Source organism: Anomaloglossus baeobatrachus, chromosome 1, assembly GCF_048569485.1.
Source record: "Anomaloglossus baeobatrachus isolate aAnoBae1 chromosome 1, aAnoBae1.hap1, whole genome shotgun sequence".
Classification (NCBI taxonomy): Eukaryota; Metazoa; Chordata; class Amphibia; order Anura; family Aromobatidae; genus Anomaloglossus; species Anomaloglossus baeobatrachus.
In genome coordinates, this window is record NC_134353.1 from 858,546,887 (window position 1) to 858,567,484 (window position 20,598).

Consider the following 20,598-nt stretch of genomic DNA (forward strand, 5'->3'; position numbering starts at 1 on the left):
AGCAAACCCAAGGTTCGGTCAAACACAGACTTTTAACCCCCCTCAAAAAAACAGGATTCGGAGTTTGGGTCTTTACGTATAAATTTCACTCGTGCAAGCATCGCAGTGCTCCACTAGCTCGGAGCTCTGCTCAGTGTGAGTCGCTTGCAGTATTTGAACCGCTCGCACTGGAGGTAACAACAGCATTACCAGAAGTAGTATGCAACCACCTCTCCCAAAAAATGGAAAGACACCGTCCATCCGCCCCCGGAAGTGAAGTGCTTATGGCTGGCTACATGTGGGCGGAGACTCACACTGCCAATCAATGACTTCCATTGTGGTTCAGGCTGAACAGATTCGCTCCTCTCTAGTCTCAAAATTGACTGTCTGGGATTAAATGGAGAGACAAAGAATTTTTGCACTCCTACATCCACAGAAATCTGTGGTTAGTCCTCCAAGATGTTTGGACCGACCTCCCTACTGAGTTCCTTCAAAGACTGTGTACCTGAAAGAATTTATAATGTTTTGAAGGCAAAAAAAATGGTCACACCAAATAATGATTTGATTTAGATTATTTTTTCGGCTCATTCACTTTGTGTTATATTAACTGATTAAACTATTAACCCTTCTATTATTGAACGCATAATTACTTTGCAGCATTTTTCCAAACCATCCTAAAAAGTTTACACACTACTGTATATGCTGGTTAAGAATCACATTATTAATTCTATTCTAAACTTCGCGCCGTACAACAGCCATTTTGTTGGCTGAATCTATTTTTCATGAGATCAAGCCGCAAGGAATCTGTGACACTTATGAGGCATTTCATGAGCAGATATTCATGAGGCACTAGTTACTTGCCAACTGAGACCACATTTCCTAATGCCTGCTTCTATACTGTATGCATATCATGGGTATTCTTCATTGATATTAATCCCCTGTTGAGGAATTAGTGGTGTGAATATTAGCACTGAAGCTTTATGAATTGCTAATGTGCTTTTTTAAGCGGCAAAGCCTGGAGAAGCAACACTGTAATTTAATCTGGTGTACCTGAATCGTAGGGCTCATACATATATTGGTTTTCACGCAGATGTAATGGTTATCTTATCTGGTCAACAAAAGCTTAAGTTTAAAGTAACGCGATCTGTACTGGTCAATGCCACCATTGAGGCTACCTACGTTCAGACAAATGTGACAATTTATGGACCAGTCACGTTCATGTGCAGCTCAATGCACTCGTCTGCATTGCAGATCATTGCAAGAGCTATTTGCTATTAGCATATGCTGCAATTTTTTTCTACATCAAAATCGACCATGTGCACAATGACTTATTAGTAGTGATGGGCCGACCTGGACTGAAAAAGTACGGATCCGTGCGGTTTCAAAAGTATCTGGGTGCCAGGTTTGGAGTTTTCAGGGAACTACAGCTAATGAAGGAAAAATAAAAATAAAGCAAGCACACTACTCTTAGTGAGTCTCCGGCACGGTTGTAACTGCTTCCGGGCCACTCACTCTTTTTCCGCGGCCACTTATTAGCCTCATACATATTCACTACTTCTCCCGCACACCGGCAGTCCTGACATCTGTGATTGTTTGCAGTCAGACGCACCCCCAGCCTGTGTGACCGCGTCTGACTGTTTGTGATCACAGACCCTGTCTGCGGGTCACTATCATAAATAAATTAATAAAAAGGCATAGGGTCCCTACATATGATACCCAGCACAGGTAAAGCCTACGGCTACAGCCCCCAGATATGCACTTACCTAGGCTGTGTGTCAAACTCTGGGAAACCACATGCAGCTTTTTTTTTACATTTTCTTTTAATTATTTAAAAAACTTAAAAAATTTTTAAAAAACGGTGTGTGACCCCCCCCCCACGCCAATTTTGATTTGATACCCAGCTGTGAAAAAGCCTGTCAGCTGGTATTCTCAGGCCGGGGAGACCCAGGCCTATTGTGCATCCCCACCCTAAAATTAACAGCACGCAGCCAGCCAGGATTTTTGCATCCATTAATTGCGACAATCCTAAAACTTTACCCAGCTCTTCCTGATTGCCCTGGCGTGCTGGCAATTAGGGTAATAAGGGGTTAATAACAGCCCATAGCTGCTATTAAGCCCTAGATTAGTAATGGGAGGTGTCTGATACCCACCCCCCATTGCCAGTTGAACTTCCCTCCCCTTCTACAATTTGCTGTTGGTCTAAACATCCTTGTGGGTGTCCCCATAATTAATTAGCCTCCATTTGGGGCTTTTAAAACGCCTCTGCTGTCATGCTTTGCACATTTTTTTTTTTCACTAGACAAGAGTCGCCAGAATAATGTTGAAACGTGCTGTGAATAAAAAAAAAACTATTACTATAATTGTTAAGGAATTCATTTACTGTAGCAGCGCTGCCCACCTAACGTGTTTTCATCTAATTGGATCCAAAATTTGAGCAACCTACAATTTCTTTCTTAATTCAATTGAATCAAAGTTGAAGAAAAATAATTTGGCAGTTATTTCTCCAAGAAAGGGAGGGAAAATGCTCCCACTTCAGACAGGAAGTGCTCTGTAGTGAACTCCAAACATAGAAACCCTTAAGTCAGGTGCAGATGACCATATGAAAAGTCATCTGTTTTTCATCCAGAATAGTAATGGAGAATTTTCATATGCCATTCGAACACTATGCCATCTATGTGTCATCTGTATTTCCCAAATGTTTTAATACAACAGTTAAGAAAGCAATGCATAGGCCCAAATACTGTTTCTTTTTTTAATACATTGCAATGTATGTATAAACCTCCCCCCCCCCGTGCAAATTGGATGGTCTGTACAAGATCTATTTTTATTTTTGCGCCTGTAGACAGGTACGTGTACACGTTCAGTATTTGCAACAGATTTTCTGATGTAAAAATTGGAGCATTGAAAGGAAAAACCTGTGCAAAATGTGTGTGCATTTTTTATGTATTTATGTATTTTTTCCTTACTTATTTGAATGTGTGAAAAACACAAAGAAATGACATGCTAAGAGGGCGGAATGAGCACAGGAAGTACCGCTCTTGCAACTAGTCCCTGGCCTCATTAGCATATCATAAAGGATCTTTAGAAATACTTTTTCTAAAGATCTCTTTATCTATGCTACTAGATACAAGGACAGTTAGGCTGCGATTAGAAATATGCACCCAGAACTGCTCGTGGTTCTGGGTGCATATTGGACCCAACAGGTTCCCTTTAACCCTTTAGGTGCTTTAAAAAAATTAAAGCGATGTAGAAGAAAAAAAAAATTAAAATTTTAATTTTTCCCACAAAAATGTTCCTTTACCCTTAAAGTTAAGATTTTCACAAGGGTAATGTACTGTACAAATAGTTGTTGAATTTGCACTCAGATACCCCATATGTGATGGAAAACTACTGTTGGGGCTCACGGCAAGGCTCGAAAGGGAAGGAGCACCTTTAGACTTTTCTAATGCAACAGTGGATTAGATAGGGTGAATGGCGTAAAAAATACATGGCTCAAATAAGTGATTAGACAGCTTTATTTTTCGGGTCAGTGCGATTACAGAGATACCAGAATTATAGTTTTGCTACTATCACACACTAAAACAAGTTTGTTTTTATTTTAACAATAAAACAAGTTTGTAAGAGCTATAATACTTTTTACATTCCTGTTGATAGAGTCATGTGAGGGCTTGTTTTTGCAGGGCGAATTATGTTTTTAATTGGCATTTTCGGGCACAACATTTTTGATCGCTTTCTATTCTGATTTTTGAGAGGCAGAATGAACAAAATCAAGCAATTCAAGTATTTGTTTTTTGTTTTTATGCCCCTCACAATACAGAAAAATTGATAAGAACGCTTTATTCATCAGACCGGTACATTTACAATGATTCCAAATTTAAAAAAGTTAATGTTTTGTTCCTTTTTCAAAATAAAAACATTGAAAATATATATATATATAAATAAATAACTAGTTTTTTGCATTTTTTTTTTCCTGAAAGCTGCATTTTTTTTTGTTTATTTCTTCACTGACAGAGCTAAGTAGGGGCTTGATTCTTGCGGGACAAGATGACATTTACAACTATACCATTTTTATTTACATTTGAAGTTCTGATCATGTTTTAGCCAACAATTTTTTGCTGGTATGATATAAAAGCATCGTGTTTTTTTCCCATTTTTTTTTGTTTCCTGAAAGGATTAACTTACTGTGCCAGTTTTATAGATCGGGTCGTTCTGGACACAGCATTACCAAATATGTGTACTTTATTAATTTAGTTTTTTACATAAATATATGTATAATTTTTATTTTATTTTGTTCATTTTGTGATTTAACAATTTTTTTTTTTTAATCTAGTCCTAGGATGGGACATCATCTTTCCGTGGTGTGATCGCTCATCTAATACTTTGCAATGATTTTGCACTGCAGGGCATTAGATCTCTGAATCTGATACAAGCAGTAGATGCCAAAAAGAAAAAAAATGAAAGAAAAATAGTGGAAAAGAATACAGAGAACTAGACCATTATTATTTCTTCCAAGCAATTAACTTAAAGGGAATTGATGTGAATCAACAAAAGTTTGAATTTTGTCTCCACACAGGCTGTTGATAAGTTTGATTACATTGTTGATTTTTTTTTTATATTTTTTTTTTTAAATGTGCAAAAGTATTAGATTGAAGTTCCACTTTTTTAATCTGATAAATTTAAAACCAGTGAGGTCAAAATACCTGCCATATTGCAAACAAGACGTTTGAGCCTGTGGTCAAATCTGACATACCTGAAGTTTTTCAAAATGTTCTTATTAATGACTTTTTTTTAAAAAAAAATGGGATTCATGCTATAATTTTCATCATGGCACTTTTAACCCCTTCACCCCCGAGCCAGTTTTCAGCTTCCTCAGCAGGACATTTATTTTAAATTCTCACCAGTGTCTCTTTATGAGGTTGTAACTCTGGAATGCTTTATTAGATCTTAGTGACAATTTTTTTTACATTTATTTGTGTAAATATCGGAAATTTGGTAAAGATTTAGCAATTTTAAAACTTTGGATTTTTATGCCCTTGTGTCACACAAAATACAGTGAAACCTTGGATTAAGAGTAACTTGGTTTGAGAGTGTTTTGCAAAACAAGCAAAGCTTTTTACAAATTTGTAACTTGGTTTAAGAGCAATGTTTTGGATTAAGAGCAAATACTCACCGATCACATGTCTGGTTCTGTCCTTTCATCACGCTCTGACACGCTCTGAAAATAACTTTCTGTACATATGTACTGTACACTGTATACAGTATACCATTGTAGAGTACAGTATATACTATATAGCATGTCTATCAATTTGCATTTGTGGATATAGTATTGTACTTTCTTTCTGCTAACCAGTGCAGCACATTGCTTGTATTGCACCTCTCGCACACCAACAATTCTATTGTAAGCTAAAGTGCAGTTTAATTTGTTTATATGTTTTTTACCGTACAGTATTTTGTATTAGTGTACTGTAATAACTTTATATGAATACAGTACATTATTTTGTATTACTGTTTGTATAAATACAGCAAATATTTTGGGGTTGTGGAACGAATTGTCTGTGTTTCAATTATTTCCTATGGGAAAATTTGCTTTGATATAAGTAACTAGCCCATATGATGATGTCATGTCTTTGAAAGTGGACTGGTTTAGTGGCAACATCTGAATTAATTAGAGACACACCATTGGATGTATTTTAATGCACACCTGAAACACACTGCTTCTTTGTGTAGCATCTTTAGAAATTCAAAAGAAATCAGCCAAGAGCTCGGGAAGAGAATTGTGGACTTGCACAAGTCTGGTTCATTCTTGAGTGCAATTTCGAGATACCTGAAGGTGCCTCATTCATCTGTACAAACAATTATTCGCAAGTAGAAACAAGATGGGAACGTCCAGACATCATACCACTTAAGGTGGTGTCACACACAGCGACGACGACAACGACGTCGCTGCTACGTCACCATTTTCTGTGACGTTGCAGCGACGTCCCGTCGCTGCCGCTGTGTGTGACATCCAGCAACGAGCTGGCCCCTGCTGTGAGGTCGTTGCTCGTTGCTGAATGTCCTGCTTCATTTTTTCGTCGTCGATCTCCCGCTGTGAAGCACACATCGCTGTGTGTGACAGCGAGAGAGCGACGAAATGAAGCGAGCAGGGAGCAGGAGCCGGCGTCTGGCAGCTGCGGAAAGCTGTAACCACTGTAAACATCGGGTAACCAAGGGAAGACCTTTCCCTGGTTACCCGATATTTACCTTCGTTACCAGCCTCCGCCGCTCTTGCTGCTAGTGCCGGCTCCTGCTCTGTGCACATGTAGCTGCAGTACGCATCGGGTAATTAACCCTATGTGTACTGTAGCTAGGAGAGCAAGGAGCCAGCGCTAAGCAGTGTGCGCGGCTCCCTGCTCTCTGCACATGTAGCGACGTTATGATCGCTGCTGCGTCACTGTGTTTGACAGCTAAGCAGCGATCATAACAGCGACTTACAAGGTCGCTGTTACGTCACAGAAAATGGTGACATAAAAGCGATGTCGTTGTCGCTGTCGCTATGTGTGAACCCAGCTTTAGGAAGGAGATGGTTTCTGTGTACCAGACATGAAAGTGCTTTGGTCAGACATAGCAACCCCAGAACAAAAGCAAAAGACCTTGTAAAGATTCTAGCGGAAGCTGGTAAGATTGTGTCATTATCTACAGTAAAAAGAGTATCAACTGTATCAACATGGGCTGAAAAGCCAATTTGCCAGGAATAAGCCATTAATCCAAAGGAAACATAAAAAAGCCAGATTAATATTTGCAAATTTGCACAGGAACAAAGATCTTAATTTTTGGAGACACGTCCTGTGGTTTTTTTGGCCATAATGATCATCGTTACGTTTGGAGGAAAATGGGAGAGGCTTTGAAGCCTAAGAACACCATCCAAACTGTGAAACATGGGGGTGGCAGCATCATGTGGGGTTGTTTTGCTGCAGGAAGGACTGGTTCACTTCACAAAATAGATGGCATCACGAGGAAAGAAGATTATGTGGCAATACTGAAGCAACATCTCAAGACATCAGCCAGGAACTTAAAGCTTGGGCGGAAATGGGTCTTCCAAATAGACAATGAATATAGCATACTGCCAAACTGGTTACAAAGTGACTTAAGGATAACAAAGTCAATGTTTTGGAGTGGCCATCATAAAACCCTCATCTCAGTCCTATTGAAAATTTATGGGCAAACCTGAAAAGGCGGGTGTGAGCAAAGCGATTTACAAACATGGCTCAATTACGCCAGTTCTATCAGGAGGAATGGGCCCTGATTCCAACCAGCATTTTGAGAAGCTTGTAGAAGGAGATCCAAAACGTATGACCCAAATCATACAGTTTAAGAGCAATGGTACCAAATACTAATGAATTTAAGGCAAACTTTTGACTTTGCAGAAAGTAATAAAAATGCCTTAAAACATTTTCTCTCTCTCATTATTTTGGCATTTGGCAAATTTAAATAATATTGGTTCCTAATTGACCTAAAACGGGAAAGGTTTAGGCCCTGTGCGCACACTGGATTTTTTTGCTGCTGATTTGCTGTGTTTTTTACTGCAGAATTGGTATAGTTTTTGTTCATAAGCTTCATGCAGTCCTTCCCCAGCAAAGTCTATGAGAAATCCAAAATGCTGTACGCACGTTGCGTCTTTTTTCCTTACAGGTTTTGCTGCAGAATTTCTGCAGCAAAAAGAAGTAGCATGTCACTTCTTTTATGCGTTCTTCTGCATTTTTCCCTCTATTATTATTATTAAAATTATTATTATTATTATAGCGCCATTTATTCCATGGCGCTTTACATGTGAAAAAGGGTAAACATAGCATGGACAAGTACAATAATTATAAACAAAACAAGGCACGCGAGGACTCACAGTCTACAAGGGATGGGTGAGGATACAGTAGGTGTGTTTTGTCATTGACAATGTTAAAAATCTGCAGAGATAAAACCGCAGGCAAAAACCACAGTAAATCCGCACCAAAACCGCGATAAAACCGCATAAGTTTTTGGTGCATTTTTTCCGCCAAAAGGTGTTTTTTCGCTGGAGAAACAAATCTGCTGTGTGCTTACATAGCCTTCTTCTGCTTTCATGTCAGATAGTGAGAAAAACATGTATGTGTGTCTATATAGATGGTGTATGTATGTTCAGTGTTTATGGTGGTCATTGTGCAGTGGAAACGACCTGACAACACAATTTTCCAGGTCAGTATGATTACAGAGAGACATTTTTATTTTCCTGTCAAAGCAGCGTGGGAGTGTGATTTTTCAATGGCAGGGTTAGGTTTTTATTGATAACATTCTCAGTTATGTAGACTATATTCATTGTTTTTTATTGCAATTTTTTTTAACGTGGGACTGAAAAACCACAATTCTAGGAGGTTTACTAGATGTGTCTTTTACTTGGAGAAATAGGTGGACTTTTTCTTTTTTTACTTTATTTTTTATTTTGATTGCTTGTATGGTATTATACACTGCAATACTGTTGCACACAGACAAATTAATGTTCTCTTGTAGCTGAGCTTCATAGAAGATCAAAAGATTCTAGTGAGGAGGTCCAATGTGACGTCATCATGGTTGTCTCCACGAGATTTGAGGTGGGCTCTCCAAGAGTGGTGATGCTCGTGTCACAGGGTGGCGTTCCCAATACAATTTTCAAAAAGACCAAAACACGTAATTTCTTGCTTTTCTTTATTGGATGAATAGTAGTTACAAATGCAAATTGTATCTGTAACTATTCATGAAAAAAAAGAAAAGCAAGAAATCTAAGTGAGTGACGGTCTTATCGTCATCATTGTGGTGTGACGCCCCGTGAGATTGTGTCGGGCTTACTAATCAGAAGAGGCGCCTCTGATCCACAGAGAAGGAGGAGGTTTGCAATAAATAAATAGTTAGCCAGCTCTGACAATGTGGCAGACTCTGGGTTGGAGCACAGAAATCGCTCTGACCAGCGTGAAGAACCCAAGGTGTAAATTCTGAAATCCAGCTCCAAAAATAGCTTTGCAGATTCTTAAAATTGATAGATACAGATCCATCTTAAAGGGAACCTGTCATCAGAAATTTAGCTATAAAGCTAAAAGTTTCCCCCTCTGCAGATCCTGGGCTGCATTCTAGGAAGCTTCCTATAGTTTTTGTGGCCCCTTTTATTCCAAAATAAATACTTTACAAACTTGTACCTTTTCGTATGCAAATTTCTTAAATCTTCCATGGGGGCGGGCTGCCTGATGTACGTTGCTGTCCTCCTGCCGATTTACGCCGCCCCCGAACGCTGAATTTCAAACCTCAGGACGCCGCCCCTGGGCGCCCGTGGTCCCGCGCATGCGCTGTGCTACTGTAGCGGTGCCGTGCACTGTGTGCACGTGTGACCGCTAGTGACGCTTTGCGCGGGCACGAGGTTATGGGCGGCGCTGTGAGTGTCATCAGCAAGTGCCGCCCATAACCTCGTGACCGCACTGTCCCCTCTTCCTCCAGCGTTCTGCGCAAACGCTCGCTGGCCAGATGACCGGACGTCACCTCCTTCCCATCCTGCTCAGCAGCAGGAAATAGATGGGAGGAGCGGACGGAGCAGTCGGTGCCCGCGCAAAAGCGTCACCAGCGGTCACACGTGCACGCAGTGCACGGCACCGCTACAGTAGCACAGCGCATGCGCGGGACCACGGGCGCCCAGGGGCGGCGTCCTGAGGTTTGAAATTCAGCGTTCGGGGGCGGCGTAAATCGGCAGGAGGACAGCAACGTACATCAGGCAGCCCGCCCCCATGGAAGATTTAAGAAATTTGCATACGAAAAGGTACAAGTTTGTAAAGTATTTATTTTGGAATAAAAGGGGCCACAAAAACTATAGGAAGCTTCCTAGAATGCAGCCCAGGAGCTGCAGAGGGGGGAACTTTTAGGTTTATAGCTAAATTTCTGATGACAGGTTCACTTTAAAGCCAACAAGCTGCGGCTTGAGTGCAGTGATGGCCCGTGGCTACGCGTTTCGGACGTAGAAACGTCCTTTGTCCAAGTGGAGGAGTTTTGCAGAGCTTCTGGTCTGGTGGCCACGGACAGCTGGACAAGTGTTCTGCAAATCGATTAGCTCATGTCTACTCTCTTCTAAAATGGATGAGGGGTATAACAAGTAATGTACAGATGAACAGTGGAAAAATGAAGTGTGCTTTGATATTTGTTGTCCTTTTCGCATTCTATTAATTCACTACGCTATATGGGTTAACCACTCACCTGTGTATATTGTTTTGGCCCGAGGCTACAACCCCGAAATTGGCGGCAGCTGAAAACTTCTGTACCACCGCCTGTGGTGTACTGTTGTGAGGGGACACGGTAATAGTCGCTGAACTCTCATTCATGCCAGTCAGCTTTGCTGCAGAATTAGAGCAAAAAAATAAAATAAAAAGGCGTGTTACTGATAGAAACACAATGACGGGAGAAACAAGTTTTTACTCCGGCAGAAGATACGTTCACCCTCCATGTCTTCTATATCCATAAGTGGGCAGTACATTCATAGGTCAGTGAAAACATTTCTCATCTTATAAAAGGAAGATCAGCGCAGAATTACATTATAATCATCAATAAAAGATCAAGTATTGGATAATTCAATGTCATCAACTTATTTAACTGCTCCTGTGCTGTCAGGGAGGGTTTTCTTCTCTTCCGGTTTTTAGTAATAACCAAACGGCAGTTTTACACCTTGAATGGGGCTGCGCCATGAATAAATATTACATTACTTTGTTAAATGAGAGAAAACATTTTTTCTATTGGAGGAATCTTAAATAATGTTTACGAGTCTATAAATTGCTATTTCTATGTCGGCCCCTGTTGATCTTTTGAATCGCCCTCAGAAAGTCCACGTAGTGTCCACAACTGGTGAGAAGTGGATGCATCTAGTGAGCTGGTGTCTATTGGCTAGCTTACTCAATAACAAGACTTACTCCCACTCATGTGCAAAAGGAGGTGGGGCTGAACTACTGAGCATGTGCAACCACCAGCTCTGGACATGATAGATGGGTGTTCTGAAGGGGAATCATACTAAGAAACGTAACAGCAACATCTACACAAACAAGCATCTCTAATTCATTCCAACATAAACTTGATAAGGATTGTGTGAACAAATAAATTAAATTAAACTAATATTTGTAGATAGGACAACACCTTAAAAAGAGTTTGTTATCTTTCATTGAACTTCTGCAGAAAGGCTGTTAGGGGTAATAGAAAAAAAAACTTGAGCTCAACTTACTCTACCTGGTGTCCAGGTGACTGCCCCAGTCTCTGTTGGATGAAGTGGTGATGAACTGTCGAAAGAGCTGCAACCAATCACTGAGCTCAGTTGAGGTAGATGGCACAAGCAAATGAGTTCAGTGACTGGCTGCAGCGTTGTCAACTTGACATTACCAATGTAGTCAAACAAGAGAGACTGTGGCAGCAGCAAAGACACATTGCAAGTTTCAGGGAGGTAAGCAAAACACCAGTTTGTTTTTCTTTTAGATCTAAATTGAGCCTGTGAGCAGACGTTTGCAGAAATTGGACAACCCCTTTCAAGGGTGTATTTACACGACAAGTATTTACATACATAATCTGGAAACGTACAAATGACACCCATGAGTTTTTATGACATCACACTCTTATTTTGAGTTGGCCTCATTACAGATATATCAGCTTCCACTCTTCTGGGGACAATGTCAATAAGAACTGCCCAAAGAGCATTTGTGAGGTCAAATAATGATGTTTGACAAGAGTGCCAGAGGGCCTTCCCCAAACTGCTCCTAGAAAGTTGTAAGATTGCAAAAGACAAACGGTCTTATATGTTGAAGCATCAGGATTTTCCCTCACTTGAACAAAGGGACACAGGGCGGACCCTGAAAAAAATCCTCATAGCATTATCCCTCTTCCACCAAACTTTAAAATTGGCACAATGATGACAGGCAGGTTACATTCTGTCATTTGCCAAACTCAGACTGCCTGTTAAGAGAAGTGTGATCCGTAACTCCAGAAAACACGTGTCATCTACTCCAGAGTCTGAGAGCGGCACCTTTATGCCACTCCATTTGGAGCTTGGCATTGTGTTTGGTGGTATAAGGCAGCATGCAGTGGCTCGGCCATGAAAACTCATGTCATGAAGCTCTGGGCAAATAGTTTTGTGCGGATGTTATTACCAGAGGAGGCTTGGACTTTTCAGTTATGGAATCAGCCGAGCGTTGGTGACTTTTATGCCCTTTGTTCCTCAGCACTCAATGACCTCTTTCTGTAGTATGTGATCTCAACTTTGTTGCTTCATTTTTCCTTGGTTTCTTCCACTTTTCAATAATCCCCCTCACAGATGGTGGAGGAAAATTTACAAGGGAAGAAACGTCATGAACCGATTTGTTACACCAGTGACGTCCTACCACAGGACCACTGTGGGAATTAGGGAGATCTTTAGAAGGAGGCATTAGTTCACAAATAATAGCAAGGGCAGACTGCATGGCCGGATCTTATACACTGGGGCCAATGGGAATGAATGAAAAACATGAATTCAATGATTAAGATGTGTACAAATACTTTGATGCATGTAGCGTATATATAGCTGATTAGAAGCAATGGACTATATATAGGAGGATCTTTAGAAGGAGCCATTAGTCCACAAATGTTTGCAAGGGCAGACTGCATATGGCTCAATGTTATATACTGGGACCTAAGAAAATGAATGAAAAACCTACCGTAAATTCAATGATTAAGATGTGTCCCAATACTTTTCTGCATATAGCGTATATATAGCCGATTAGAAGCAATGGACAACACATACGATTCGATAATGTGAAACATTTAACAGATTTCTAGACAGACATTTAGAAAAATAAATCCAATTTATATGAATGGAGTGTATTCATCATCGTTTCAGGGATAATATCTAGCAGATGAGTGTTGGGAATGGCGTAAGAAATTCTGAAAATTCAAATAGAAGTAATAAACACTCTGACTGCAAAATCCACAGTAAACCGCACTTTCCATCACCATCAATCCATTTATAACGTAAAGAAGCAGTTAAAATATAATAACATATAGAATTTACTACTGAAGGAAACACCAAACTCAAATATTTTTATATTCTGTATAAAAAGTAAGATGTTCCATTAAAAACCTACAAAACCATAAAAACCGGTTAGCGTCCTAAGTAAATGTGTAAATAAAAACAACTGACGTGAAAGCTGTAGAAGTGTGACTACACAGATAACACTTTGAGATGCAGGTTTTTACTAAATTTATGGATATATACATAGTAGATAAACCCCCAAACACTATAAGTAACCTCAGGCCACCGGTCTATCCTGCTGGACGTTGTTTATATCCAATTGTAAAATGATTTCTATATATGAAATGAATCTAGAATATAATATATTGCACAAATCCAACTTTAAAGGAACATTCTGGCAGACAAGCAAGTGACATCACTGGAATCAGGGTCTCCGCATCTACATCATACTGCTCGCATACGGAAAATGCAAGATATTTTCAAATTGTAGAGGAAGTTCCTCCAACAAGATCAAATTAATTTTCTAAGCGTCAAAGCACAAGGGAAAGCTGCCTTCATGGACCCTGTACGTTGGCGTGCAGCATCCCTATGTTTCTGTGTTATGGAGCCGTATGTGCTCTGAGTTCTGCCTCATTAAGTGGCTTACTACATACTAATCTAGTACCATTACAGGTCAGGTGACAGATTAAAAAAAAAATATAACAAAAGATTCCATAGAAAATGTCACTTTCTTTTCTCAACAACTCACTATTATTATTATTATTATTATTACTAGCTGTAGTACCCGGGCGTTGCCCGGGATAGTAACGCTGTCTCGCTCCCCGTCTCTGTCTCGCTCCCCGTCTCTCTCTATTAGTCTCCCCGACATCTTATTACCTCACAAATGAGCTTCTTATACTAACAATTTATTTTGTTCCTATAGCAACCAATCACAGCTGCTATTAATGACCTGTAGCTCGCAGCTCCATTGACTTTAATGGAGGGAGTTTTTTGGAGAGTAACTGTAAAGCGCGTGGTTAAATTTTCCTGTCAAAACAGTCTATGACGTTCCCTGAGTCACGTGGGGTGTCTGTGCAAAATTTTGTGATTGTAAATGCGACGGTGTGGATTTCTTTAGCGGACATACACACATACATACATACATACATACATACATACACACACACACACACGCAAAGCTTTATATATTAGATTTTTATTATTATTGATCATGTGCACTTGTAATATCTGCTGCTTGTTGGGATTCACTTTGTATTCTTTCTCTCTCACAATGTAATTTATAAGAGGAGTCAATATAAAAACAGTATTTAGCTAGTAATGATTATACCTAAATTGACAAAAAGTTTCCCTTCTCCCATCAGTAAAGCTAATTAGCCAGTCCTACATACAATGTAATGGAAGACTTCATATACCCTTATGTTTCATAAAGAACCAATAAATGAATAATAATATAAATAATAATAATAAAAATAATAGTCATAATAATAAAAAAAATAATAATTATTTATGAATAATAAGAGTAATAATAATACTATTCTCTTCAGTTATCATTTTTGGTCTTGCCTACTGGTATTGTCAAGAAGGAAAGCAAAAAGTGAACTAAGCAATACGGCCATCTTCAAACTGGGCGTTTTTTTCTGCTGTAAAACTGTAGCAAAACCTAATTTCTTGGCAGGTAATGACCTACGGTTTTAATGTGGCTTTTCTGGCATTATTGCACTTTCTCATTGCTTTGTATGGGAGAAAAACCATAGCAAAAATGCTGTAAAAATGCAGCAAAAATGCTGAAAGAATTGACATGCTGCTTCTTTCAAATACACAGCAAAAACCAAGGCAGGTTGCCATTTCAGCCAGGAAAAAAACCCAAAAGTGTTTGTGTGTGTACATGAGATTCTGGAATCTCATAGGTTTTGCTAATACTGTAAAAAGCAGCGTTTTATTAGCATGGATCTGCATAAAATCAATGCAAAAAAAAGTGGTAAAAACACCCTGTGTGAACATGGCCTAACATTGTCTGTGGCAAAAAAAATGCAAAACAATAAAACCGATTGGAAAATTGAAGTTTTCATTTGTATACTATAATTATCCTCTATTTTTTTTTTTATACAGTTCTCGCCAGCTTCCAAAATGTTTTATTGGATGTCTAAAAGTGCATTTCAGGTGACAATGGATTCCGAACAAAGACAAACTAAGGCGATGTTATATTGTGCTTGTGGCCTTTTAAAACAAACATTTTTAAGACCAGTAGCTAAGAAAAAAAAAAAAAAAAAAGAAAAGAAAGGACAGAGAAAGAAAAGTGAAGCGGTGTAGAGCGGCTTTTAGGCGAAGAGCGCAGGCTGACCTGACACTGCCGCGGTACTGTACACTCATTTAGGATAAACCTTCTCCATTAAGCCATATTGAAGAGCAAATGCTTAGTAAATGAATGCAACTATGTTTATGTTAAAAGCCCATTTCCTGCAGCCTGTAATTAAATGAAATTTTGTACAAAGCTAGGACATTTTTTTTTTTAGTTTTTAACCAAGCCTCCGCAAATGGAAAGATGGCTAGTGTTCATACAAGTGGATGCGCGGCTTCATAGTTAACCTCAACACTCCTGTCATTAATGCTTTGTCTAACTTCTTCTATGAAAGACAAGGTACTCCTCCATTGACGTAAAAATTAAAAAAAAAAAAAAAAATCAACTTTACCATGCTTTTCAGAAGAGAAGATTCATTATTGCCGGCTAATGTATTGGCATAAAGAAAACTAACATCCTATCGGGCAAGGCACACATCCAATCCGCCGGCCCAGCCCCCTCCCATTTTAACTCGTGCTGTTTTATTGTTATAGGCAATTTGTACCACTCAGCATGACAGTGTAAACTGAATTAAGATTAATTTACATGCAAAAGAACACTTAGGAGAGCAGCATGGTAAGCAAATGTATTGTCTGGATTGCTGAGGTGGAAAAGAACCTGGGAAGGGGGAAAAAAAAGCCAGTTTAATTAAGGGGCATCAAATATGATTGCTTGAGGTAGTTAAGGGGCCAGAAAATAGTAAATGTCCGACTCGTTAGGAATTAGCATCTTGCTTGCAAAGGATTTCTACGATAGATTCATAAATCTTAATAAGGCAAAGTAAACACCTTGGCTCTAACTTTTCATCCGATTCCCTTTCAAAAAGGAAAACAATCCTTATCAACAAAAATTTTGCAAGTAAAATTATATGGGAATAACTGGAGGCCAAGAGAGCGCTGTGTGAGGACACGGCCTCGCCACTATCGGGGAAAGTTTCTTGCAAGTTTTTGCAAATTGAAAGAAGTCAGAAAAAGTTTTACAAACTGTTATAGGCCAATCTGTACATCCAAGGTGTGAAATCAGAATTAGGAATTTACCAGAATAAGTAGATGTTTCTGGCAGTCATATGAAAAAGTTTGGGCACCCCTATTAATGTTAACCTTTTTTCTTTATAACAATTTGGGTTTTTGCAACAGCTATTTCAGTTTCATATATCTAATAACTGATGGACTGAGTAATATTTCTGGATTGAAATGAGGTTTATTGTACTAACTGAAAATGTGCAATCTGCATTTAAACAATATTTGACCGGTGCAAAAGTATGGGCACCTCAACATAAAAGTGACATTGAAATTTTGTAGATCCTCCTTTTGCAAAAATCACAGTCTCTAGTCGCTTCCTGTAGCTTTTAATGAGTTCCTGGATCCAGGATTAAGGAATTTTTGACCATTCAACTTTAACAAGATTCCCAGTGCCGGCATTGGCCACACAGCCCCAAAGCATGATGGAACCTCCACCAAATTTTACTGTGGGTAGCAAGTGCTTTTCTTGGCCTGCCACTTCTGGGATTAACAAGAACTGTACCTGTGTTCTTCCATTTCCTTACTATGTTCCTCACAGTGGAAACTGACAGTTTAAATCTCTGAGACAACTTTTTGTATCCTTCCCCTGAACAACTATGTTGAATAATCTTTGTTTTCAGATCATTTGAGAGTTGTTTTGAGGAGCCCATGATGCCACTCTTCATAGGATATTCAAACAGGAGAACAACTTGCAAGTGGCCACCTTAAATACCTTTTCTCATGATTGGATACACCTGCCTATGAAGTTCAAAGCTCAATGAGGTTACAAAACCAATTTAGTGCTTTAGTAAGTCAGTGAAAAGTAGTTAGGAGGGTTCAAATCAAGAAATTGATAAGGGTGCCCATACTTTTGCACAGGTCAAATTTTCTTTAAATGCGGATTGCACATTTTCTGTTAGTACAATAAACCTCATTTCAATTCAGAAATATCACTGAGTCCATCAGTTATTAGATATATGAAACTGAAATAGCTGTTGCAAAAATCTAAATTATTATATATATATATATAAAAAAAAAAAAAAAGATTAACATTAATAGGGGTACCCAATCTTTTTCATATGACTGTATGAAAGATAAAGAAACTGTCATACACAAGATAACTGCTGATCTAACATTTGTAATCTCCCGCAACTCCTGAATGTATATACAGTATTTACTGAACAAATATATAACAGCAACACTTTTTTTTCTTCTCCCATCTTTCATGAGCTCAACTCAAAGATCTCAGACTTTTTCTTTGTACACAAAAAAGGCCTTTTTCTCTCAAATATTGTTCACAAATTTGTCTAAGGCCTTGTGCGCACGGTGCTGCTTTTTTTTGTGCAGTTTTGGGTGCAGTTTGTTGTCCTAAACCGCACGTATGACCTTCCTCAGTAAAGTCTATGAGAAATCTGAAAGGCTGTGCACACGTTGCTTCTTTTTTTTGCCTGCAGTTTTGGTTGTAGGAAATAGAAGTAGCATGTCACTTCTTTTCTGTGTTTTTCCCTGTGTTTTGTGACAATGTTAAAAAAAAACCAAAACGCACCAAAGCAGGTCAAAAATGTACTCAAAACGCATGCGTTTTTTCGGCCAGAAGGTGCATTTTTCGCTGGAGAAACGAAACATGCAGTGTGCGAATTTACCCTAAGGGTATGTGCCCACAATCAAGACTCACTGCGTCCCGACGGCGGGTCCTGACCTTTAGGGCCGAGAGCCTCCTCCACAGGAGAACGCAGCTGCTGGTACCCACGATCAGGGTTTGGGTGCTGCGGTATCTCGCTTGTGTTCTCCCTACAGAGGGAGCATGTAAATCCACAGCAAACAATTGACATGCTGCAGTCTGCAAAGCCGCACCGCAGGTCAGTGTTTGCTGCAAAAAAAAAACAAAAAAAAAACAACCACAGTGGGCACAGGATCTCTAGAAATTACGGCCACTGTGCTTGTACTGTACAACGCAATGTTTTGAATATAGCTAAAGCATGCAGAGTCCAAAACGCAGCAAACACTCATTGTGGGCATGCAACCTTGGAGATGTCCATGTTTCCCATGTTTCAGGTACGTGTGACATCCATTTTTAACACGGATGCCACACAAACCCATGTTATTCCCTGCAGTTACTCACACGACCGTGTGACCTCTCGTGGTTTTTTTCGCAAGAAAATTCTTTCTGCAGAATTTCTTGAGAAAATTTCTTGAGAAAATGAGCATGTCACTTCTTTTCCGCAGGTACCTGCGGTATTTCACTCCATTCACTGTAATGTAATCGCGAAATACCACGGGTATACTGCAGGTAGGTGATGTCATTATGACAGGAAGAGGAAGCGGAGCAGAGTAAACACACATATCACACTCCCTGGACGCCGCACAGAAGCACTTCCGTGTGACCTCCATCGGGTGCCCGTGCAGTCTGTGTCCCGCTCCAGCCCCGCAGCTGCCTGTCCTGCAGTGTCAGTGTCTGCCCGCAGTATCAGCAGCTTCTCACGCTGCAGTGCTGGCAGCCGCGGGGATAACGAGCGCTGCTGTCAGGAGGTTAGATGAGGTGATTACCTCCTGTGACGATCTCCTGCACTGCTGACATCACCGCTGTCATTTCCTTCTATGCCCATCTCGCGGGCGGCCCGAGACAGTCACTAGCGGTGACGTCATGGGCTCTCGCGATACTGCTGAGAATGTGGGTTACGCTCAATGCATTTCTAAGTTTAAACAACTGCATCAGGAGAACAACAAGATACAATATAGATACGGTGGTTCTTCTGAGGAAGTTGTTTAAACTTCAAAACACATTGAGAATAAACTGCATGTCCTATCCTGTTCTACAAAATAGAAGCAATGCCAGCACTTCTTAATCTCATAGTCTGAACTGGAGCAAACTGAACATAGTATATATGATCAAAAATAGCAGTTGCACTCAAGTAGAGGGAAGGAGAAAAAACAAAGATATACAGTACAGACCAAAAGTTTGGACACACCTTCTCATTCAAAGAATTTTCTTTATTTTCATGACTCTGAAAATTGTAGATTCACATTGAAGGCATCAAAACTATGAATTAACACATGTGGAATGAAATACTTAACAAAAAAGTATTAAACAACTGAAAATATGTCTTATATTCTAGGTTCTTCAAAGTAGCCACCTTTTGCTTTGATTACTGCTTTGCACACTCTTGGCATTCTCTTGATGAGCTTCAAGAGGTAGTCACCGGAAATGGTTTTCACTTCACAGGTGTGCCCTGTCAGGTTTAATAAGTGGAATTTCTTGCCTTATAAATGGGGTTGGGACCATCAGTTGTGTTGTGCAGAAGTCTGGTGGATACACAGCTGATAGTCCTACTGAGTAGACTGTTAGAATTTGTATTATGGCAAGAAAAAAGCAGCTAAGAAAAACGAGTGGCCATCATTACTTTAATAAATTAAGGTCAGTCAGTCCGAAAAATTGGGAAAACTTTGAAAGTGTCCCCAAGTGCAGTGGCAAAAACCATCAAACGCTACAAAGAAACTGGCTCATATGAGGACCGCCCCAAGAAAGGAAGACCAGGAGTCACCTCTGCTGCTGAGGATAAATTTATTCGAGTCAGCAGCCTCAGAAATCGCAGGTTAACAGCAACTCAGATTAGAGACCAGGTCAATGCCACACAGAGTTCTAGCAGCAGACACATCTCTAGAACAACTGTTAAGAGGAGACTGTGCAGCAGGCCTTCATGGTAAAATAGCTTCTAGGAAACCACTTCTAAAGGACAGGCAACAAGCAGAAGAGACTTGTTTGGGCTAAAGAATACAAGGAATGGACATTAGACCAGTGTAAATCTGTGCTTTGGTCTGATGAGTCCAAATTTGAGATCTTTGGATCCAACCACCGTGTCTTTGTGCGACACAGAAGAGGTGAACGGATGGACTCTAGATGGCTGGTTCCCACCGTGAAGCATGGAGGAGGAGGGGTGACGGTGTGGGGGTGCTTTGCTGGTGACACTGTTGGGGATTTATTCAAAATTGAAGGCATACTGAACCAGCATGGCTACCACAGCATCTTGCAGCGGCATGCTATTCCATCCGGGTTGCGTTTAGTTGGACAATCATTTATTTTTCAACAGGACAATGACCCCAAACACACCTCCAGGCTGTGTAAGGGCTATTTGACTAAGAAGGAGAGTGATGGGTGCTACGCCAGATGACCTGGCCTCCACAGTCACCAGACCTGAACCCAATCGAGATGGTTTGGGGTGAGTTGGACCACAGAGTGAAGGCAAAAGGGCCAACAAGTGCTAAGCATCTCTGGG

General features: G+C 40.0%; 1 protein-coding gene across 2 annotated transcripts in view; it reads right to left on the bottom strand.

The window, feature by feature from the left end:
• AP3B1 (adaptor related protein complex 3 subunit beta 1) overlaps positions 1 to 20,598 on the bottom strand; it is a 350,885-nt gene that overhangs the window by 7,089 nt on the left and 323,198 nt on the right. For both annotated transcript variants that reach the window (XM_075325641.1, XM_075325633.1), the window contains exon 26: positions 10,201 to 10,339. In XM_075325641.1, coding sequence (XP_075181756.1) covers positions 10,201 to 10,339 — 139 coding nt within the window. The remainder of the gene's footprint in view (positions 1 to 10,200; positions 10,340 to 20,598) is intronic.